Here is a 25,566-nt window from a genome sequence, read left to right as displayed (position 1 = left end):
ATAGCAGTGTAAGGCTGGAGGAGTTACCTCCCTTTGTCAGTGACCCAATTAGAGGCTGTGCACACCTAAGTATAACAATGTTCGTGGAAGTTGAGCCCAGGGAAAGTCGTTGCCTGAGGGCACCCATGAAGGGCCACCTCCTCGTGGTGGGTGCTGGGTAACGCTAAGAGCCCTTCAACCCCCCGTTGTGGACCCGGGGGGATATTTGGTCCACCAACCCGTTTGCCGTGGGTTGCGCCCCTGTGTCGGTGGAGGACGGGAGGCTGGTGGTTGAGGGCACTGGTTCCAGGAACAGTGTTCCTTTGCCCAACACACCACTTCGCCCCTTACTTCACCTAGACGGGGTGGTTGAATTGGCCCGGTTCAACCAATCGGCTGGTCACGCCAAGCCCTGTGTGTACTACAATTGTGAATTGTACCACAAAATTTTGGGATTTATGTAATGATATTTTTAAGTCTTGGCCAATTTTTGATCTCATAATTTAAAATACACTATTATATGTATGTTTTTGCCTAGAGTCGTATGCCCAGAAGGTGGTGGCTCATGGGCCAATCTGGTGGAAGAATAAATCTTTTACTTTCTTCTGCTGGAGTATATCATCCGAGTATCCTTGGTGCTGCAAGTTGGAAACCCACTTGTTTTAGCATTGTCTTCATGATACTCCATGGTGGGTGGGGAGCTCGGATGATGAACCCTTAAACACTAACCATGGCTACCGAAACCCCTATTACCAAAAAGAAACGTCCTCTTGACACAGATCCTGAGGTTAATGACCAACGACCGACCACTTCTATTGAATACTGGCCACGTTTTCTAGTGCTTGAGACTGTTGACAAGACTCCTTTAAAACTGAACCCTTTTGCTGTTTCAAAAGGCATACAAGGCATTGCAGGTGATGTAAAACAGGTCAAACGTTTACTGACAGGTTCTCTACTTGTTGAATGCAGTAAGAGACATCAGGCAAACAACCTTCTGTCAACTAAATCTTTTGTCGGCATTCCCGTATCAGTCTCGGCTCACCGAACGCTTAACACCAGCAAGGGTATTGTGAGAGACCGAGACCAACTATTTGTTGATATGCTAGAAATTGACATTGCATCAGAGATGAACGAACAAGGTGTGCTCTACGTGAAATGTTTCACTGTCCGAAAAAACAATGAGATCCAACAAACGAACACCTATTTGTTTTCATTCTCCACTCCAACTGCTCCTACTTCCATAAAGGCTGGTTACTGTCAAATCAAAGTGGATACGTACATTCCGAATCCACTGAGATGTTTCAAGTGCCAGAAATACGGCCATGGTGTAAATACTTGCACATTGTCTGTTGTGTGTGCTCACTGTGGTGAGAAGACACACACGACAGAAGATTGTGCAAGTAATTATAAGAAATGCACAAATTGTTCTGGAGACCATTCCTCTTTCTCTAAAGACTGCCCAATTTGGAAGCTACAGATGGAGATCAATAAGATCAAATTCACTCAAAATATTAGTTTTGCCGAAGCCAAACAGCTTGTCCAAAGATCTGAATTAAAAGAAATGTATTCCTCCAAAACCAGGACTCCATCTGAGGCAACACTTAAAGTAACTACATCATCTTCAAGCTGCCAAACAAATTTGACTTTGGTGAACACCACTTCTCCACAGATTTTCTCCACTGCAATATCAATTCAAACAGTAGAATCACTTCCTGACAGGTCCGACAGTCAACCAGAGCCAGATCATGATCATGGTACATCATCTCAGTCTACCACAAGGTCTCAATCGCAAGCTCATGTACATCACATTACTAAAGGGAAGAATAAAACTAAGCCAGATTACTCGAGAAAACAAAGTGGCAGAACCCCAAAAGGGTCTGAAAATAAAATTAACCTTTACAACAAATATGGATCACTTGAGGACATGGACGTGTCCGAAAATGTCCATTCTAGGTCACAAAGCTTGTCGCCCTCCAAAACAGTGCGCGGTAGATCCCCAATAAATCCCCCGAAAAGATAGTTTCTTCAAACAACATCGTACAGTGGAATTGCAGAGGACTACGGCATAATTACAATGAGTTACAGTTATTAGTCCAGGATTGTATGCCGTCAGCATTTTGTCTGCAAGAGACATATTTAAAGCAGACTGATTCTTTTGACCTACGTCATTTCAATGCTTATCATTATTTCTCACCTCCAGGTGACAGGGCCACTGGAGGATCTTCAATCCTAGTCAAACAGTCTGTTATCCATAGCCCTATTACACTTACTTCTAATCTTCAAGCAGTTGCAGTGCGACTCACTTTACACGTTGCATTTACATTATGCTCTTTGTATATCTCACCGTCTTCAGTCATTCAGAAGACTGATCTTCAAACTCTGTATGACCAACTCCCTAAACCCTGTATTATTATTGGGGACTTGAATGGCCACAACCCACTCTGGGGTAGCATAAATACAAACGCTAAAGTTAAACAACTGGAGGAGTTTTGTTCTGACAATGATTTGTGTATTTATAATGATGGTTCCAACACGCATTCACATCCTGGTACAGGAACCTATTCTGCTCTCGACACGAATTCAGAATTCCTAAATGAATTTGAATGGTCAGTCCATGATGACCTATGTGGAAGTGACCATTTTCCTACTGTACTGAAACCTGTAAGCCCATCTGATATTACTCCATATTCCAGATGGACCTTTGTACCAAGCTCTGTGTTGTAGCAGACTTAAACCCGACCTCTTTATAGAATGTACTGATCCTATACAAGATTTCTCTGATGAACTAATTAATATTGCTGATGAGTGCATCCCCAAATCCTCTGCAATTCCATACATACGAAAACCATGGTTCGCCAATGAGTGCAAACATGCTAGGAAGGCACGGAAGAAAGCTAAGAATTATTTTCGTCGCCATCCTATGGTCCATAATTTGAATAAATTTAAAATTTAAAATGCTAAGGCACGGCGTACCTTCAACCAAAGTAAACGTCAATCCTGGCGAACTTATGTCTCAAAAATAAATTCACGAACGCCGATATCAAAAGTATGGAATATGATCCAGAAAATAAAAGGTAAGGGTTCTAAATCTAGCATTAAGCATCTGAAAGATGGAGACGAATTATTAACTAGTCAATCTGATATTGCAAATAAACTTGGAGAAACTTTGGCCAAACACTCTTCCTCATCGAATTATTTACCTCAATTCCAAAATTATAAAAAACAACAGGAAAAGAAAACTATTAATTTCATTTCAGATAATGGGGAAGATTACAATGAACTATTTTCTATTCATGAGCTTCATACTGCTCTTGATCAAGCTCATGATACGGCTACAGGTGCTGATAACATACATTATCAGGCCCTGAAACACTTACCGGATTCATGCTTAGAAACCCTTTTAAACATTTTTAATGATATTTGGACTTCTGGAAAATTTCCTTCTTCATGGCACGATGCTATTATTGTACCCATCTCTAAACCTGGACGTGATCATACTGATCCTTCGAATTATCGACCAATCTCATTAACTAGTTGCGTTTGCAAGACCATGGAGCGCATGATAAATAATCGACTTGTGTGGTACTTGGAAACTAATAACCTTATAACAGACATTCAATGTGGTTTCCGTAAAAACAGAAGTACTATCGATCATTTAGTGCGTTTAGAATCCTTTATTAAAAATGCCATTATCAAAAAACAACATGCAGTGTCGATCTTTTCGATTTAGAAAAAGCATATGACACCACATGGAAACATGGTATTTTAAGAGATTTACACGATTTTGGATTGAGAGGCCGTTTGCCTCTTTTATATCATCACAGTTTTAACGGACAGGCAATTTCAAGTTTGCGTGGGTTCTACCCTGTCTGATCATTACAATCAGGATCAGGGTGTCCCACAAGGCAGTATTTTATCTGTCACACTCTTTAGTATTAAAATAAATAGTCTGTCAAAGGTTTTAAGTGATTCAATCGATGGATCTCTTTTCGTGGATGATTTTAATATTTCTTGCCGTGGTAAAAACATGCGAACTATTGAGAGACAATTACAAATTTGTCTCAACAAAATTCATAAATGGTGTCTTGAAAACGAGTTTAAATTTTCGAAATCCAAAACCAGCTGTCTACATTTTTGTAGGAAATACAAACCCCATAAAGATCCAGAATTATCATTAAATGGCACACCCATCAAAGTTGTCAAGGAAGCTAAATTCCATGGTCTCATCTTTGATTCGCATTTAACCTTTCTGCCACATATCAAAAATCTAAAAGCCAAATGCCTGAAGGCACTCGACTTGTTGAAAGTCGTTTCCAGTTCAAAGTGGGGAAGGGACCAAACCACCCTCCTTCATTTGTATAGATCACTGGTCCGATCAAAACTTGATTACGGCTCTATCATATATGGTGGGGCCTGTAAAAGCAACCTCAAACTACTTGATTCTATCCATCACCAGGGTCTAAGACTTTGTCTTGGGTCTTTCAGAACCTCTCCCATTGACAGTCTCTATGTTGAGGCCGATGAGCCATCTTTAAAACTTCGCCGTATCAAATTGTCCCTACAATATATCACAAAGTTATATTCTAATGAATCCAATCCTGCTCACACTTGCGTTTTTAATCCTCTTTATGAGGACTTGTATAATAAAAAACCTTCACTTGTTCCACCTCTTGGGATAAGAATCCAACAATATATTTCTGCTGCTGGCATTGAGTTGGAGAATATATCTCCTTCCCGTCATCTTTCTTCTCCTCCTTGGCTATTAGGCCACAAGTTGACCTAACACTGACAAAGTTTAAAAAATCCGAAACTAAGGAATTACAGTATAAACAAGAATATAATCAATTAAAGAATAACTATAATATATACAAATTCTTATTTACAGATGAGTACAAGGATGGTGGCGCAGTGGCATGTGCCACTGCCATTGGATCCCGAACAATATCTTCTAGAATACCAGATAACAGCTCTATATTTACAGCAGAAGCAAACGCCATCTTAACAGCTCTTACATATATTGAAAGACATCCCAAACATAAACAATATATAATATTTTCTGACTCTCTTTCTTGCCTTCAGGCGATTAAAAATCTCTCTTGCAAACATCCACTTTTAATTGAAATAATCGAATTATATAATGATCTTGCTACTGGCCAATGCGACATCGTCTTTTGTTGGTTACCCAGCCACGTTGGCATATCTGGGAACACAATGGCTGATCTTGCTGCAAAGGCAGCACTCAACAAATCTGTGACACCACTTCTTATTCCATATTCTGAATATAAAGCCAGCATTAGAACATACATCCGCGATCTAATGCAGAAGAAGTGGGACACCCAAGTAGTTATTAATAAATTATATGCAATAAAACCCTTACACCTACTTGGTTTGTCAGTCCAGATTTGAAGAGGTCATTATGCGACGATGTCGTATTGGCCACACAGGATATACTCATGAATATTTACTGAAAGGCGAAGATCCTCCGTTTTGCATCCCTTGTGATGCTTGACCGTGTTGAATATTCCATCACAAGGGATAAGTATTTTAATGTCACAACATTGAAGGATCTTTTTTATAATGTTAGTACTCATTTAATTATTGCATTTTTAAAAGAATTAGATTTGTTAAGTGATTTGTAAATAGATAAATATTTTATTATTGGTAATTAAATTAGTAACTGAGATTGTTAGTGGCTGTACCCTCAAAGGGGGTTGAAGTAGCGTAAAATTATTGTCCTCCTGAGGGGGTACGTAAGTCCCAAAACATTTCAAGTCAGTTTAAGTGTACCAAGTTTTTAATTGTAGTATATTTGTGTTTTTAATGTATGGCTAAATCTCAGCATCAACGCCAATGGCTGAAGGGATGGTGTAAATCCAGCTAGGGTCCATGCAGGTAGCAAAAGTAATGTAAGTCCCCATGGGCCTTAGTATGGTGATCTACGTTCAGTTGTTGGCGCTCTATAGCCCGTATTTTATATTGTATTGTCTTCTTTAATTGGAATATTTTAACTTTGCGTTAGTTTTATATTTTTAACTGTGATTCTCTAGTCTTTTTTACTGTCCATCGTCGACAGGTTTTAATCTTTAAAATGTTTCTACTTTTCATTGTATGGCTTGTTTTCGTCACGATATGGCTGCAATATTGCCGATGTGACGTTAATCTTAACTCACTCACTCACGTTGCCTGAGAAGCTGGCAGATGGATGTGGGGTAAAGTATAGATATCAGTGCCCTCAAACCCATGATTGTTAGCGAACTATATAAGGGGTGCTCATTTACAATCATGGTGGAAGTAGGGTTTGATGTACCGTGGGCTGGGCACACTTGGAATTACTTTGATGGTGGATGAGTAGATGTGCATGGGGAGATAGATATACTTGTTGACGACTCGTTGCAAATAATACAAAACACCCTACTATGCTGCGCATGTTCCGGGTGGGTCGAGGGTATAATCGATAAGGTCTATCTAGATATTTACTAAGGATTTTATCGCGCCTCTATTTTTTATCAAGGTTGGAAGAGTTACCTCCCTTGCCGGCGGCCCAATTAGAGATTGATATACTTAGGTGTGTACACAATGTGTGTGTTACTCTAGAATGAGGAAACCACAGTTGTTGAGGTTACTCGGCCTACAAGCCCCTTCCCACGGTAAAACAACTAAAACTCCGAGCAAAAGAGCTAGGGTTGACGGGTTATTCCTGCCTGGGGAGAGACGGGTTAGTCACATTATTAAATGACCCCGTTCGCGTTCAGCTCCCCACTATGAAACTACTCAAACAAGAGGCACGCGATTTGGGGTTAGTCGGTTATTCCCGTATGAGGAAACCACAGCTTGTAGAACTATTACGACAGAATAGAGCTATTGACCTAGAGTTCATGCGCACTGAGCGCGCGCTGTAGGTAACTATTTGAGAGGCAGGCACATGCATGTTGATAGGAACATAGACATCGCCGATATCAAGCCTCTAATTGCTGATAAAGTCAATGAGGAACTAAACGATCTGGGAAGTATAAAGTTTCAAATCACAGTGAAAATTTAACTCAATAAACAGCAGGGAGTGGGGGGAACCCCCACTGTGGTCACTGAGTACGTTCAGCCTTACTTCCGAGGTAAACAAGAAGTCGTGACTCATACCGAGACTATAGAAGAGTCAATCGATACCAGTTTTCAGCAGATACGAGAATACCTAGAAAGCTACACACACATGGGGTCCGGGTGGGTCGTGGATAAAATCGATAATGTCTATCTAGACATAGCTAACTACGTGCCATTCAGAGGCGGGTTGTACCAAGACTTGCCCCCCTACTACAAGCCAAAACGGGCCATAGTCAACATCAAGCATAGAGGAGACGACTGCATGAGGTTAGCTATCAGGTCAGCCTTGTTTCCAGCTGACACAAATTCGAACAGACCTTCTAGTTATCCCCAAGAGGATGGGCTGAACTGGGATGATATAACCGAACCCACCCCCATGTCTCAGATCACTAAAATAGAAAAACAGAATGATATAGCCATAAACGTCTTTGGGCACGAAGGTAACACAACGATCGTGCACAGGGTCAGCCCAGTGTTGGGTCGCCGCGTTATCAATATATTCATGATCCAGCGAGGAGATAAGTATCACTACACGTGGATAAAACACCTCAGCAGGCTGTTGCACGACCAGTCGAAACACGACGGGAAAAAACTCTTTTGTGTCCGATGCCTGCACGGTTTCAGCCGACCCAACCTGCTGGAATCACACCGCGGGGGATTGACAAGGTGTGGGGAAGACTGCCATACGAGTCGACATGCCTAAGGAAGGCGACAATATCCTAACATTCGCCAACCACAAGAATCAGATCCGTGCCTTATGTCATCTACGCCGACTTTGAAGCCTTGGTCAAACCCATTGAGGCTGATGCCGGCAGGTCCACACAAAAAACACAGGAGCATGAGGCCTGTGGGTTTGGATATGTGGTCGTCCAATGTGATGGGGAAATGAAAGCTCCGTTAGTGTATAGGGATCCCGACGTGACTGAAAAGTTTCTAAAGTGTTTGCAGGAGGAAGAGAAAAGTATTAGGAATGCACTATACACAGTCCCTCCACGTCACCGGTAAGTATAGAGGCGCCACTCACAACGCGTGTATCCTCAAACTTAGAATCCCCCCCAAGACAATAAACATCCCCATGGTCTTCCACAACTTGAGAGGGTACGACTCTCACTTGATCATGCAGGCCATCGCGAAAGTCGACGGCAACCTGATGTGCATCCCCAACAACATGGAGAGATACATCTACTTCAGCTTAAACGGTCTGAGGTTCATCCATTCGGTTCAGTTCCTCCTGCCATCACTCGACAGTCTGGTCAATGCCAACTATACCTTCCCCATCACTGATCGATATACCGACGCTGAGACTCGACCCCTGCTGATGAGGAAGGGTGTGTACCCCTACGAGTACATGGCTGGCTGGGCCAAGTTCGCCGAGACCCGACTACCCCCCATCAGAGAATTTTAAAGCAACCTGACCGACTCGACAATATCCCAAGACGATTACTCACACGCGAATATTGTATGGAATAAACTGGGCTGTAAGAATCTTGGTGACTACCTCGACCTGTACTTGAGGACAGATGTACTGCTGCTAGCCAACGTGTTTGAGACGTTTAGGCGGACGTGTTTTAAGCACTATCAACTCGACCCCGCATGGTACTACACCAGCCCAGGTCTGTCGTGGGATGCATTGTTGAAAAAGACCGGAGTTAAGTTGGAAGTGCTCACCGATTATGATATGCACCTATTCATTGAGAAAAGCTTGCGAGGTGGGATTTCCATGGTCTCTAAACGATACGCAAAAGCCAATAATCAATATGTGAAGGGCTACGACCCGAGCAAGCGAACCAATCAGATTCTCTACCTCGACGCCAACAACCTGTACGGCTTGGCCATGAGCCAGTATCTACCCACAGGGGGGTTCGAATGGGCATCGCACGAGATCGATGTTATGAGCATCGCGGACGATTCGAGCAAAGGCTATATCCTCGAGGTGGACTTGGCATTACAAACATCACACAACAGCTACCCCCTGGCCCCCGAACGTATGAGGGTTAACCCAGACTGGATGTCTGAGTACCAACATAACTTGTTAGGTGGGCGGGTGGCAGACGTTGAAAAACTTCGTGCCCAACTTAATGAATAAGACCAAATTCACATCGTTCACTATCGCAACCTACAGCTGTACCTGTGCGTTGGGTATGGGAGGCTGACCAAAATACACAGGGTGCTTTCGTGTTCAAATTCAGAGCCCATGGATCGAATACCTACATCAGAATGAACACAGACCTCCGAAAGCTTGCCACCAGTGACTTTGAGAAAATCTCTACAAGCTCGGCGAACAACTCGGTGTTCGCTAAGACTATGGAGAACCTGAGGAAGCGGCGTGACCGTGAAGCTGGATTCGTCGAGATGAGAGAGACAAGCTCAGGAGACTGATAGCCAGCCCGGCATTCAACCGAACAAGATATTCACTGACGATCTGGTTGCCCTACACATGAAGAAAAGCCACATCAAATTCAACCGGCCTGTTTATGTGGGGATGAGCATCCTCGATTTATCCAAACACCTGATATGCGACTTTTACTACAACGAACTGAAAAACAGTACAGCGACAGGTGTGAAGTGCTGTACACTGACACGGATTCCCTGCTGATGGAGTTTCGAACCAAGGACGTGTACGAGGACATGAAAAAACACCTCGATTTGTATGACACCAGTGACTACCCCAAGGACCATGCCATACACAGCACGGTAAATAAAAAGGTCCTAGGTGAGATGAAGGACGAGTGTGCTGGCAGCCCACAGCCGATAGCACATAGGTTTGGAGGCCTAAGATGTACTCCATCCTGAAGGCCGACAATGGTGAGATCTGGAAGGCCAAGGGTGTTAAGAAGTACGTGGTGAAACAACACATCAAACACGCCAGATTCAAGGAAGCCCTGTTCAAGACCCGTACCTTTAGACATAAAATGAACACGCTTAGAAGTGATGGGCATAGGATATACGTACTGACTATAAACAAGACGTCCCTGTCACCGATGGACACTAAGCATTGGATAGTTATTGATGGGATCAACACATATGCGTACGAGCATGAGAAAATTGAACCAAGAACATAGGTGTATATATATCGGGATGGCACGGAACCAGAGAAAGTTTGAGGCTATTTACTACAGCCCGCATGTGTACTGGAATGGAGCTAGCGCCGTACATAAGCTGGCTAAAATAGCACGAGTACCCCCAAACGAGGCCAAAGCGTGGCTTGAAAATCAAGCCCTGTGGCAGATCTATTTACCGGCACCACGCTACGTGCCTAGAAGGAAGTTCGGTATTAACATACCCAATAGCATTCACCATGTCGACCTCCTATTCCTACCCCACGACAAGAGGTACAAGTATGCCCTAACCGTCCTGGACGTTGCCAGTAGCTACAAGGAAGCCTAACCCTTGACCGCGAAAGACTCGGCCCAGGTAGCCCGTGGATTCGAACGCATATACAAACGCAGTCCGCTGACATGGCCCACAGAGCTGCAAGTTGACCCCTGGCGGGAGTTCATGGAGTGTGTCGTGTAACACCTGCTAGACAAACACGATACCATACCAAGAGTAGGTAGCACGGCCGGAGCCATCGCAGCAAAGCCATAGTTGAGAGATTCAATAGGACTTTGGCCGAGCGCTTATTCAGGCATCAGTATGCGAGAGAGATGACCAACCCGGGAAAACGATCGATGGAATGGGTAGTGCGGTTACCCCAGGTGGTGTCGACCATCAACCACGAAATCACCCGTCTCATCGGCAAGAAACCATCCGACGCTATCAAACTAAAATCAATAGTGGCTGAGTCGGCTGCACCATTGCATTGGAAAGAGAAACAGATACCCGATAGGGCCCCCGTGAGGTACCTCTACCAGCTGGGGGAACACGAAGGGGATAGTCGTAAGCGAGCCACTGATCCGATATGGTCAGTCAAAACTTACAATATAGATAAAGTGGACATCAAAGCTGACGAGCCGAACTTGTACTACTTGAGAGATGGGCCAGGGAGAGGGTTCGTTAGAGAGGAATTATTGATCATACCGTACTGTATAATGTTACCTCCTGTCAACGGGACATAGCGGCACAGTAGTGCCACGTGCGGTCGGGAAGTTAACTGGGGGTTCAAAAGTAGTAGATATACTGGGGCGAGATCTAAGAGCCTGACAAAAGCTTTATTTGTGAAATACAGCTTTGCAGAGGCTTTTGTTGGACTTGATCTCGGACTGTCATTATATCTACTACTAATATAAGTCATAAAATGTCAATAAAAAATATATACATAGTTCACAAGGTTGTATATGGTGGTAGTTTTTTTAGTTTACTTAGTTTATTTGTGGTGAAAGAGTTCATCAGTTACATTGATGACAAAGGTAGCATTTCAAGAGAAATGCATTTGTTCTGAGATCACTGTGTATATTTAGCACTGGACAAGTCAAGGCTGTCAGTCAAGGCTCATAGTTCAAGGTTGTGTCATGTCAGGTCATGACACTAGCAGTTGTTTATCGAGTGATCAGTTATGCTAATTTCTGATTGGTTGATCGGCAAATAGTGGGTTCTGTATGTTGCACCCAAGCAATTAACCTTCTCTTCACATTGGGACACAGAGATTGACAGGTGACCCATGTCGTTTTGGCATTTTCATAGTGCTTGTTGGTACAAGTAAAATAGATATTATAATCCAATTAATAGTAAATGCTTATTTTATCTTTAGCTATAATTGTATTATAATATAATATAAAGTAAAAGAAATAATTCTATGATAGTTTAAATAAGCTTTCCAAACATAATCTTTACAAAGTTAGTAACTTTACAAATTATTAACTTCTTACTTCATAATTTAATTCCTTACATATTATAATTTCCCAAAGTGTGATATGTGACTGAATGAATGAATTGTTGTACTGTTTGTGTACTACAGACGGTAGCGTGTATGTTGCAGTATGCCATGTGGTCTCGGAAGGGCGCCGCCATGCGATTGATAAGCTGTATACCATATATACGTAAGTGACTGCTTGTGTATTAATGATTTTGTTACATGGTATTACACTGTGTCACTCTTGGTTTTATTCTTTGTATGTAATGTGAGAATGTGTATGTAATTATGTCCTATTTTAAATGGGCATTTGTATTATAAGGCAGTGCAGTGCAATGTAATGAAATGAAATCTATTGCAATTTAAATCTGGTATATTGAATATAATGTACTGACCATGACTTCTGCTATTTCAACAAGGTGTATGCTATTTCAAAATAGTTTAATGAGTGATATATTAAGTATGTCATGAATTAAGATGTGATGTGTTGAAATGTCATGTTATTATTGTTAAATATATTATTGCCTAAATGTTCCAGGGCACTGAATTATCGGTACACTGCTGGATCACCAAACTCACAACACCATGAATAATGATTGAACCCCAGATAGCCTTCGTCGTCATTCGCTCCGGTGAATAGAGCTATTACAGGATGAAGAGGAAAAGTTGTTTAGGAAACGATTATGTAAATATTGGTGTTTTAATGATTGTTGTTACAAGGGGGCACTCAGTATATGTAGAACAACCTCGCATTAGCTCGTGACTATGACACATGTTTTGCCAACTCACTACTGTCTTTTTTGGGTGCACCAAGCCCGCAAGGCCTACTAAAGTCGCAAAAAAGGTCAGTTTTCAACATGTCAGAAACGCAATTTTCAAGTTTGTTGCTGAAGAAAAACATGGTAACTTTGATTGTATCTAAGCACTCAATCTGGAAGTTATTGCACCGTTTGGGTTATCGATATAAAAAAATATTGCAGGCAAGATCAGGCATGTGTCATGTGAACGGAAGGATGTCATGTCTCTTGGAACCAATTGCCTAAGAACTACAGCATGAGGAGGAAATATTGGTTGATTTACCTTTATTTACAATGCAGTGGGGTTCATAGTACGTTGGTGCAGTGAAATTTCAATTTCGAACGTAAAACTCGCACACCTGACACGTACAACTCGCACACCTGTCGAATTTTGTTGCAATTATTAGATTTTGTATTAGTAAGCAATTCTAAAATGAAGTCAAGCGCACTATATCAGATGTGAACAATAAAGTTGTGAGACCAATCCCTTTGCATACAGGATGGAAAAGCATAAGATTTGTTCCAGGGTGTCCTTTGGTATTTCATGCCAAATCTGTAGATAACAGAGATTATCACAACGAAATGAACAGTCAAGTCTTTCTGGCATAGCTACTTCCGGTTCTACCTCTGAAATCTGATCATTATGTACAATGTTCCCTATCACAGTGCACAAGACTAAACCAGAAGGTACCAACATCAAATTCCAGACAGGACGCTGTGAACTAAACAAAGTTTGTATATAGGGTGGAACATGCCCTACAATCACAACGACACGGGATCCTGGGTCGACCACCTTATCATTGTGAACAATAAAGTTGTGAGACCAATCCTTTTGCATACAGGATGGAAAAGCATAAGATTTGTTCCAGGGTGTCCTTTGGTATTTCATGCCAAATCTGTAGATAACAGAGATTATCACAACGAAATGAACAGTCAAGTCTTTCTGGCATAGCTACTTCCGGTTCTACCTCTGAAATCTGATCGTTATGTACAATGTTCCTTATCACAGTGCACAAGACTAAACCAGAAGGTACCAACATCAAATTCCAGACAGGACGCTGTGAAGGCCAACTAAACAAAGTTTGTATATAGGGTGGAACATGCCCTACAATCACAACGACACGGGATCCTGGGTCGACCACCTTATCATTGTGAACTAAACCCTATATAACTCGTCTGGGGCATTGTGAAGAGCGACAGGAGTAATATAACATACACATTATCCGATGTGGAGAAAGTGGTGAGAAATAGTTTGGACAACGATGGACAAAAACCACTTTCGCCAAGTGCGTTGAGACAGAAATCGAAGCTTCATATTGTAAGAAAAGATGGTTTGCATAATGCAACGATCATAAAACTCTTATTATAGTGACAGTCACAAAGAAAGTATTTCAGACAAGTGTTTTTGAGACGATCCCTATGTTCTACGATGCCTTAACTATTCTGTTTATTGTGCATAGCCCCTTGTTACAACAAACATTAAAACGCCAACATTTCCATGATGTTTTGTTAAACAGCGTTTCCTCTTCTTCATGCCAGTGTCTGAAATCATAGTTGCGATTTATATAGAACAAACAGCTAACATTCATACCACTTAACACCGTTTGTTGCTTTCGAATATCTATTTATTTGCCATTTCATCGGTAGGATTTTGCAGTAAACGGATTATCGCCATCTTTATCGGAGTTTGTTCAGTGCTGCATATGCCCTTTTCTCACGCATATTCACAGCAACAACGCAACGTTTTCTTAACATGTTAGGCAACCTGCGCCATTACTATACCAATATGGGACATGTCTCTTCTCTTAGACATTGCGGGGTTGACGTCTCAAGGTACGAAGACGTCTTCCAAGAGCATGGCCTCTCCACGGTGTCCATACCCGCATTTGGCCGGAAGTTCCATGTCAAAACAGCTGTTCTGGTGTTTCATTGTTGGAACTGGAATCGTGGACAATGAGGAACCACGAAGGGCCCCAGCTCCGGGACAATATCCCGCTGCATTAAGGCTCCTGCTGATTTCGGGAAGATGTGAGCGCACGTTCCCGCAAAACGCTGCCCAAACCATTACTCAAGCCCAATCCTCAATCAAATAGAACTGATAAATCTAATGTTGACACATTTCATTGATAACTACACTATACACAGGTTATTTGAAGTTTGCTTCAAATAAGGGCATTTTAGGCGATACAGGGCGTTATCCTCTTTTTTATTCTCAGCCAAGTTAGAGTGGTTAAATATTGGTGTAAATTACTAAAGATGGAACGACAACGATATCCTCATCAATGCTATGATTTATTAAAAACTCTTGATGATAATGGTAAGACCAGTTGTAACTGGGTTAAAATGTTAGATCTTTGCTGTTTACTTGTGGGTATTCATTTGTTTGGACTGGGCAAGACTTTGGTGATGAGGAGTTATTTCTATTTTCATTAAACAAAGATTACAAGATATGTATTATCAAACCTGGCACAATAGTATTTCATCTTCATCCTTTTTATGTCATTATAATTCGCTTAAGTCAGCTATCTCCCATTTAACTTTTCTTCCGCATATCAAATCTCTAAAAACTAAATGCCTGAAGGCACCCGATTTATTGAAAGTCGTGTCTAATTCAAGGTGGGAAGGGGATCAAGCTACGCTCCTACACCTTTACAGATCACTTGTCCGCTCGAAGCTTTATTATGGCTCCATCGTATATGGTGGAGCCTGTAAAATCAACCTAAAACTCTTGGATTCAGTCCACCATCAAGGTCTGAGACTTTGTCTTGGGTCCTTCAGAACTTCTCCTGTTGACAGTCTTTACGTCGAGGCAGATGAACCTTCTCTTTACCAACGCCGTATAAAATTATCTTTACAATATATTACAAAATTATATTCTAACGAGTCTAATCCTGCATTTCACTGTGTCTTTAATCCTCTTTATGAGGATTTGTATAACAAAATATCTTCTCTTGTTCCGCCTCTTGGGCTCAGAATTAAGCCATTTATTGCTGCTGCCGGCATTGAGCTGAAAAATATAGCTCTTTCCCGTCTTCTTTCTTCTCCTCCTTGGCAGTTAGTTAGACCAGAAGTTCACTTAACACTTACAACATTTAAAAAATCGGAAAGAAATGAATTACAATATAAGCAAGAATATAATCAATTACAAAGTAAATATAATACATATAAATCCATATCTACAGATGGGTCCAAGGATGGTGGCGCAGTGGCTTGTGCCACTGTCATTGGGTCCAAAACAATATCTTCCAGATTACCCAATGACACTTCAATTTTCACTGCAGAAGCAAGTGAAATACTTACAGCTCTTAAATATATTCATAAACATCCTTTAGGCTTTAGGCCGCCGTGATGTTGCTGGAATATTGCTAAAAGCGGCGTAAAACCAAACTCAGTCAGTCAGTCTTGCCTTCAGGCTATTAAAAAATCTTTCTTGCAAACATCCACTTTTATTAGAAATTATTGAATTGTATAATGAGCTTGCCACTGGCCAATGCGACATCGTCTTTTGTTGGTTACCCAGCCACGTTGGCATTTCTGGAAATACAATGGCCGATCTTGCTGCAAAGGCAGCACTCAACAAATCTGTGACACCACTTCTTATTCCATACTCTGAATACAAAGCTAGCATTAGAACTTACATCCACGATCTGATGCAGAAGAAGTGGGACACCCGAGTAGGTATTAATAAAGTACATGAAATAAAACCCTATATTGGTTACACCTACCTGGGTTGTCAGTCCAGATTTGAAGAGGTCATCATGCTACGATGTCGTATTGGCCATACAAGGTACACTCAAAAATATTTGTTAAAAGGTGAAGATCCTCCGTTTTGTATCCCTTGTGATGAGAGAGTCACAGTCAAGGATGTCCTGCTTGACTGTGTTGAATTCTCCATCATAAGGGATAAATATTTCAATGTTAAAACTGTTAAGGATCTTTTTACTTCTGTTCATCTTCATTTAATTCTTGCTTTTTTAAAAGAAATTGATTTAATTAATGAATTTTGATAAATATGTTCTGTAAATAGATGTGTTTTAAGGATTGGTAGTGTAGATTATCAGCTTAGATTGTTGGTGGCTGTATCCTCAAAGGGGGTTCCAGTAGCGTAAAATTATTGTCCTCCTGAGAGGGTACGTAAGTCCCCAAAACTGTCAAAGTAAAATTTTCACGTCCTGTGTTTTTAAACGTAGTATTCTTGTCATTTTAATTTGTGGATACATTTTCCTACAATCGTCAACAGCTGAAGGGATGATGTAAATCCAGCTAGGGTCCATGCAGGTAGCAAAAGTAATGTAAGTCCCCATGGTTCCTAGTATGGTGATCTACCTTCAGTTGTTGGCGATCTATAGCCCGTTTTTATATTGTACTGTCTTCGTAAATAAAATAGTTTTACATGTTCATGCTAGTTTTAGACTCCATCTGCGATACTCTAGTTATTTTACAGTCCTTTGATGACTGATTATTTAGCAACTTTAACTGTAAAATTGGCCATAAGGCCGTATATTACCGAATAAAGTGTCTGTCTGTCTGGTTTTGCACACACGACACGTATGGATTATAAATAATAATATTCTGAGCAATTATGAAAAACGTCAGAAAGATCTCGCGAACATGCACGGCCGTCTACGACAGAGGCTGTATAATACAATTATATAATCAAAATTTCCACGATTGAAACTTTGATACATACAAATTGCGATACACAGCAGGCACATTTGAAATTCACGACATAAGATTTACCTAGTGGTTTAGTAGTTCTGTATTCATTGTTCCCCTGTTACAGTGTCATCACGGAATGTTACATCGTCGTCAAACAATAGCAATGCAATGTATTCTGCCCCTTCTATAACATAAATACCCAACAGTCGACAAGTAATAACCAACAGTTTATTTATAAACATCCTCGTGGGAATTCCAGTTTTGAATAGACAATCTGGTCAAATCAGGAGGTCAGGGTGGATTATTTAGATAATTTCAGGCGTAGTTCTCACAATACCGATTTCTGTATTGTGGTCCATACTCGATTAATCAAAGGGGACTGCTTTTTGGATGTAACTGAGTGTGTCGGTAAACAAATATAGAACGTATTCTCAAACATGGCATGTGGTCATGTAAAACCAAGCAAACCGGCTGATCATGAAAAACTCTCATTTCAGTTCTTTGCAATCATAAGATATACACTGTCAATAATTCATGTCAAACTCCCCCGAGAACTGAACACAAGTATCTTGTCAAACAGCCCTTCTCAATCATTTCAACATGCCACCCTGATACTCAACACCAGGAAGAATATTACTTGCTTAAGGTATTTGCATACCTGAGGTAATGTATATCTCCCAGGATCATTCAAGGGAACCAGCCGGTGTGTATGTCACAACGACCTGCCTCTATCGCCTGTGATATGAATATGCCTGGTATATCTCAATACAGTGTGAAGTAGGTTCCGCCAGCGTCCAAATGCCTTTCTGCATGCATGAATTTGTTTGTGATGTACACACACTCAACAATGTGTACACAGATATAACGTCTGACATATACTCTATGTATTCACAGATCAATAGCTGTCAAACTTGGTATGGCTGCTATAAATGGTACAATACACAAAACAGAAGGTACAAACACGCCAAAGTTCACCATGCGCTGGGTATTGATTCAGTGTCGATGGTAGTGTCGTTCACTGTAGTTACGACAGTTGAGGGTCTGAACCAGGCATATTTTTATTTTTGTTTTGATCGAAAAAACAATCAAGTGTCCATCATCCTCTGAGTGAGTGAGTGAGTTATTGTTTAACGTCACATCGGCAATATTGCAGCCATATCGTGACGAGAACATATTTGATTTTGAAGTGGAATACATGTTTATTATTAAAACCTGTCGACGAAGAATATCAGAATTAGAATTAAAACTAGCGTTGAAAATTTAAAACTAATAGCACTATTGGGACAATACAATATACAAACAGGCTATAGATCGCCAAAAACAGAAGATAGATCACCAACTAGGGACCATGGGGACTAACAGTACCTTTGGTACCTGCAGTCCATGTAGCTCTGAAGTTATAAACGGGGTGCCGAACGTATAGAGCGTGAATATGTTTTGACAGATACTTTAAATACTCTCATGTCTTATTTCTACAGTTTCCCATCCAGCTAATTTGCTGAATGTTATCATGCTAAAATCACATCATCAGTATTTATGATTATAATCGTTTCACAAATAATGTAAATAACACTGAAATGTTTCTTACATATCTCCCGTGTATTACATTCAATAGCATGTAATCTATTATGTGATACGAAGTGTCATTATTATCACTTTCTTGTCTTCCTGAGAAGAAAGGTAAGTCACAAAACATTCAGAGTAAATTTAATCTCTTCACTCTTTTTTAATCGTGGAATATGTGTCATTTTAACGTATGGCTAGATTTGTCTAAATTGCTAGCAGCTGAAGGGATGGTGTAAATCCAGCTAGGGTCCTTGAAGGAAGCAAATGTACTGTAAGTCCCCATGGTCCCCAGCATGGTGAACTACCTTCAGTTGCTGGCAATAGATAGCTTGTTTTAATATTGCACTGTCATCTGTTGTAAAAACGTTATAGAGTTAATAACTAGTTTTAAATTGAAATCTGTAATAAACTAGTTATTTTACTGTCTCTTGGCTGACAATTGTTTATGATTTACCTTTATTTATTGTAAAATTATAACTTGTTTGTAGTCACGATAACATTATGGCTGAAATATTGCCGATGTGACTTAAAATCTTAACTCACTCACTCACTATTATCACTTTCACTTAAATAAGGAAGTATCGGAGAACCAGTTTTCAGGTTGGGAAACACTTATGTCTGAACCATGCCAGCGTAGGCAATCCATTAGTGAAATATAATGTTACTTAAACTTAATAGGGTCACAGTATCACATCCACCACACCCGGGTTTATCAACCAACGTTATGGGACACACTGTGACAACCTCCACACACGGGTGTATGAACAGACGTTATGGAGAAAAAGTGTCGCAGCCGGAACCCATAGCCTTTTGAGTGGATGAGTGAAAACATTTGAGTCACCCATAGCTTTTTGAACCCACCACATTTATATATGAAACGAAACCCCAATCACCCTTTCAGTGAAACGATCTTATGACGATGGTCTCCCATTCGTCAACTCTGTATGAATTTTTATAGCACAGAGAAACCTTTCTATCATGACTGACATCCGCTCAGTAACAAGGCTGGCGATGTAGTCAAACAGGAAGTGATAACTGGTGGTGACGCACTCTCCTACCCAGAGTTCCATGCAACCAGCATAGAACCTCTGCAACTGGCCAGAAAGATGTGATTCGTCACATCTGACACAGTCCATTTTATATAATGTGCATATTTCTGAACTCTTATATATTTTACGAGTTAATACGTCCAAACATCTTTGATGGAGTTGTTTAGTTTCACTGAGAAAATATCATTAAACGTGTAACACTATTTCGATCTGCGTAGCGATCCTTTGTTGACATAGGTTGTATGGCTCCACATACGTGCTGTTATCGAAGCCCGATGGAGAGCAAGCGATTCAGCCACTTTGATGTATAAATATGTATTGTCATAAACCTAACTGTCGCAGTTGTAGAAAAATAGTTGCGCAAATTATCCTGTGGCAGTGAATAGACACGACTACATCAGTGGTCTGCCTCTGCTGTATGGTGGTCCTATACAGCAGATTATATATAGAGGTGTATAGATATAGATAAGTAGCGCTGGTTGGAATGTCTCCATAAGTATAATAAACTAACTTTGTAAACTAATTTTGAACCGTTCAATAAAACATGAGGCAAACTTTGAAGTTTATCTGTCGTGTATACCTGTGAAAGTTTATCGTATTGACCTTTGATCTCTCTGCTGGCTCATACTTGTGTAGGCTACCCATGAGTGAAATGTTCTTTTATGTAAACGTAGTAGGGACACACTATTACAGCCTTCACCTTCGGGTTTGAGACCCAGTGTAGCCTTTACGTACCAAGTAGTACCATGGCAGTAGCCACGGATCCAGGGCATTCACAGTCGGTTTAATGAACCAGGGAAGCAGCGATATATTGACACAGTACCACAGCCTTCACAATCGGGACTATGAACAAACGTTATGAGAACACAGTATTGCATCCTGGAACATATTTGTTCCTGGGTCTAAGTCATATAAAAACCAAAGTTACATCGTGGCAATGCTTCCAGCTCTCTCTTTCTTCATCGCCGTTTACTACTCGTGTTTTCTATCAGGCCTACCATCGACACAATAACAAGGCTGGTGATGTAGTCAAACAGGAAGTAATATCGGGTGGTGACACCTTTCATGTCAACACAGTGACCGAGAGCTAACAAATGAACACAGACACGACTTGTGTTATGGCTAAGGTGAGAAATCTTTCTAAAGCTGAATCGTGGAAGGGTTAGTTCAGTACTATGATCTCCCAGTATGATACACAGTAACAGTCAGGTAACGATTCATCAACACCAATGTCGTCTGTACCAGTGTAGGGTGGTTAGGGTTAGGGTTAGGGTTAGGGTACTCGTTAGTAACGTCAGGTTCCCGCACAGTTTAGAAACACTAACAGATCCATGATACCCTGAGTTAGCACTGATATACTAAGAAAATACTTACCTGTTACGAGGCTGAAACTGGCAAGTAAAATCACAACACCGTCACTCACAGCCATTGCGACACACTGCCGCACAGACCAGGAAGGAAAATCTAAATCATACACCCGTTCAACTGTGTACACAACTATACAGTAAATGTCATGGGACAAAAGGGACTGTCGTTCAAGTGAGGGATTTCATGACAACATGCTTCTCACATAACATTGACGTTCTGCATTGGTTTTCTTTGCCTGTAATAATGAACGCCACCACTACCAGCAACTGTTATCGTTAACAAACCCATGTATACGCTTGTGTCCGGGTGATCCCAAGCAAGCCCAGCAATGTTTTCATTTACAGGTACGGCATCGCCAGGAACACGGGTAAGTGATATCTACTTCACCAGGACAGATGTTGCATGGAGTCGTGGTAATGTGTACGTCGCGCAGGTCCTGACCCAGGTGGCTACAAAGCGTGAACATGTCCAACATTCGTTGTTAAAAGATGCTAATGCAGTGTGCGCCGTGAAGATTTGGCGACGCGCTGACGTGATTGTATAGGCCGATGCTCATGACGTCAATCACTTGATTGTCTTATTCTTATGATGTTTTAAATGGCGTTAAACCAAACATATACATTCTGTTCGTTTTATTCACACATGACATTCGTTTTTGTGACCGCATTGACTTTACAGTCTAACACTTTTTCTCGAACTTGGAAATATCGAATCGCGGACTGTGTCGAACTGATTGTGAACTCTTAGTGCTATTTGAATAAATTAATTGTTTGTTGTTGGTTAACGCCGCACTCAGCAATATTCCAGCCATGCGGTGATCTGTACATAATCTATTCTAACCTGGATCTTCTCTTGTTTATTTTCAATGAAGGGTTCATGTACAATGTATTCACGTCATAAGGTTATACCATATGTTGTTCCAATCACCGGACCATGAAATAAGCACAAGTGAGTGTATTTGTACTGTAAGCTATAATATCAAGTCGCTGTCGGTTACACAGTGGTGTTATTTACACACTTCTTGAAACAACCAGCTACCAGATAATCCAACACACTCACAAGCACATGAAACTCGCGGGAAAGCTATGATCTATGGAACCGTGTAAGTACTACAGTGGAAACATTTTTATTATGAATGCAGAGTATGTCACATCTGAAAATAATTTCAAATATGTAGAACATCATTCTTACATCTCATTGTATGGCATGTTTGACATTATATTTTTGTGCTTTTTCAAAATTTATTGAAAACATTTCAAAGAATCTCCTACGTAGGGCTTAGGATCTCCTACGTAGGACTCAGCATCTCCTACGTAGGACTTAGCATCTCCTACGTAGGACTTAGTATCTCCTACGTAGGACATAGTATCTCCCACGTAGTACTTAATATTTCCTGTAGGAGATGATCGATATACGTTTATATAGATTAGTCTGAAACGGTCGACTTAAATCCCCAGACACGCACACAATCTCCTGTTTCACTGTTTCAGTCACTGTGACAGTCTACAGTCATTCGTTTCATTCACTATTAGAGTCTACAGTTATGTGTTTCATTTACTGTTAGAGTCTACTATCATGTGTTTCATGTACTATTAGAGTCTACTGTTTCCTTCAGTATTAGAGTCATGTGTTCAACTAATTGTTGCACATTACTGTGTTGGACCGACTTTTATACTTAACTGCCTTGCGTTCAGTTTGCTCTACTATTACGCGTTGCAGTTAGTTCACTGTTATATGTTGCACTTTGTTACACTTTACTATTATGCATTGGATATTGCAGAGGTCGTTGCACATGAATCATAATCTGCGTGTACAGACTTGTCTTAGAATATCGGTGGCAATCTATGTGTACGTATCCCCTTATATTTATACAAATAACTATAATGACAATTCTTTGCCTTTTTGAATTTCGTATTGTTTTACGCCGCACTCAACACTTGTCCACCCCAGTCAAGTCAACCTGTAAACAATTACGAAGAAAGCCGCAAACGAGCGTTGCATCCGATCCAACCTAGCCCCATCGAGACAAGCAACAACTTGCGGAGGTCGTGTTATAACCCGAGTTTCATATAAGAACCTCACCCCAACCATCCCACACACAATAACACTGTATAGTAACACTGCGTTAGTGTCATGAATATTCACTGACTCACATTTCTACTATCTAACGTCCTGCATAGCCAAACATTTCTAAACTTCATAATCCGAGCCTTGAAAAGGATATGTTAAGTACTACGTAGGAGATAGTATGCCCTACGTAGGAGATAGTAAGTCCTACGTTGGTGATACTAAGTCCTACGTAGGAGTAAATTAATTGTTTGTTGTTGGTTAACGCCGCACTCAGCAATATTCCAGCCATATGGCGGTGATCTTTACATAATCTATTTTAACCTGGATCTTCTCTTGTTTATTTTCAATGAAGGGTTAATGTACAATGTATTTACGTCATAAGATTATAACATAGTACCATATGTTGTTCCAATCACAAGACCATGATACTAAGGCCTACGTAGTAGATATTAAGTCCTACGTAGGAGATAGTGGCCCGAAAATTTTTTTTTCACCGTGGCCCTACTACGCTTCCGTAGAGGACTGCCTTCAATGCACCTTAAAAGATAAGGTGAGAGGTGGGAGAGAAAGTGTGAGTGGGAGGTAAAACAAGTCATAGTAACAACACAAGGTGCCGATTATACGTGGACCAAACAGACTAAAACTGTAGACAGAAGGCGAACCATTTGTCAACATACTCCTCTCATTTACTTGCAAATGAGTGGATGTATATGTGAGTAGTTATCAATTGCTGCGTGAGGTTGTTGTCTTGCAACCGGGTACAGGTTCAGTTAAAATAATACAGTCTATTGGTTAAAAATCAACTTATGTGATGTGATGGCAGACAAGGCCAAGGGGTATGACCAATTAAGGCAATACATGTCATATACAATAATTAATGAGAGTGACAGAGTGGTACAGGGTGACTGACAAGACAGTGTACACTGCGGTGGTGAGAAGGATTAAGGACGCAGATTAAATAATTACAAAAAACTCTCTCATTTCTTGGCTACATAGTTTTTTGGACTTTTTAAATATTTGGAAGATGGCTGTCCTCAACTAGTCACTATAACACTTCACTAGGTACCAAGGTATTACAGTGTGGCAGTTCAAGTTCAAAGCCAATGCAAATATCCAGGGTAAGAAGGACCTCCTTATTGCTGGTCTTTGTGTAGCCTGGTCTACAATGTCAGATGGGGGGCAAGTGTTCACCTTTTACCAGCTTGTTACAATGCATCACTGATAATGTTACATTTACTTTTCAAATGTCTCAATCAAATTCCTGCAGCAACACGCTGCAGCACGTAGCATATGTTATATTTGGGATTACACTTTCTTTGTAAAGTACAGATTCTAATACTCTTGTTGGGTCGAGTCCCTTCCGGGATTCGAACCCACACCCTCAGAGTCAGGCACCTAATCGTCAGCACACAAAGTCAGATGGCTAGACCGCTGAGCAAGCGCGGCTTCCATACTGACTGAGCGGTCTAGGCGTCTGGCATTTGATAACTTTCTAAATGGCATTGTGTATTTCAAAGCTGCAGCACATTAGCATTGTTTTTGTGTTCTTCATTATACGTGTTCAGCATTCACTTGGATGGGACCCAAAGTAGTACTACTACGTTTTCAATGGTGAAATACTTTCTCTGACATTTTTGACACCATACCTTTGCAAAATAATAAGCAGGGTGGCCAAAGCCAGCACCAGAATAGGTCCAGTACCAACATCAATATCAATTTACGACATGTTTCAAGTTTGAACAAAAGTTTCCGTCTCCCGAGCAAACATAGCAACAGTAGTACCATCCCTTTTCTTACCAAGCCAATACTGTTGCCTGTTAGCTTGAGGAACCAGTTAATACCACTTCAAATTGTCAGCCACAAAATGCAAGAAACAGTTCAGCGTGAGGTTGACAGAAAGCCGGAACAGGTCTATCAAACGATAGATAAAACGATCTATTGTTTGAGATATATTTCTTTGTTAGCTTGAATTCCTTTACCCGAAACTATCATTGTTTTGGGTTTTTTTATGTTAATTCTCAGTTCCAGTTTTCCGAGATCCTTAGTTTGTCTTCTCAATTCCTGATCTCCTTAAAACCAAACCATCAATATTCTCTTCAATCAAAGCCGGCCAAAGCATCACGATCAAATATTTCTTTCTCAAAACGAATGTGATAAAATGTATATTGGACCAAAGCATACAAAATTTGAT

At 40.8% G+C, this 25,566-nt stretch overlaps 1 protein-coding gene across 11 annotated transcripts in view; it reads right to left on the bottom strand.

Annotated features, from left to right (window-relative positions):
* The window catches only part of LOC124262847 (multiple epidermal growth factor-like domains protein 11), a 91,969-nt gene that overhangs the window by 31,880 nt on the left and 34,523 nt on the right, over positions 1-25,566 (bottom strand). Inside the window, exon 1 of one of the 11 annotated variants that reach the window (XM_046697423.1) lies at positions 21,312-21,465. The exons of 8 other annotated variants lie outside the window; for them this stretch is intronic. In XM_046697423.1, the coding sequence (XP_046553379.1) occupies positions 21,312-21,366 (55 nt within the window). In that variant the 5' untranslated portion in view covers positions 21,367-21,465. Of the gene's footprint in view, positions 1-21,311; positions 21,466-25,566 lie in introns of those variants that run through there. 2 more of the 11 variants (XM_046697420.1, XM_046697430.1) reach the window with 2 other exon arrangements.

Source organism: Haliotis rubra, unplaced genomic scaffold (assembly GCF_003918875.1).
Source record: "Haliotis rubra isolate DU_JTF1 unplaced genomic scaffold, ASM391887v1 Scf859, whole genome shotgun sequence".
NCBI lineage: Eukaryota > Metazoa > Mollusca > Gastropoda > Lepetellida > Haliotidae > Haliotis > Haliotis rubra.
Note: the sequence above shows the minus strand (reverse complement) of the source record. Positions and strands in the feature narration are given on the sequence as shown.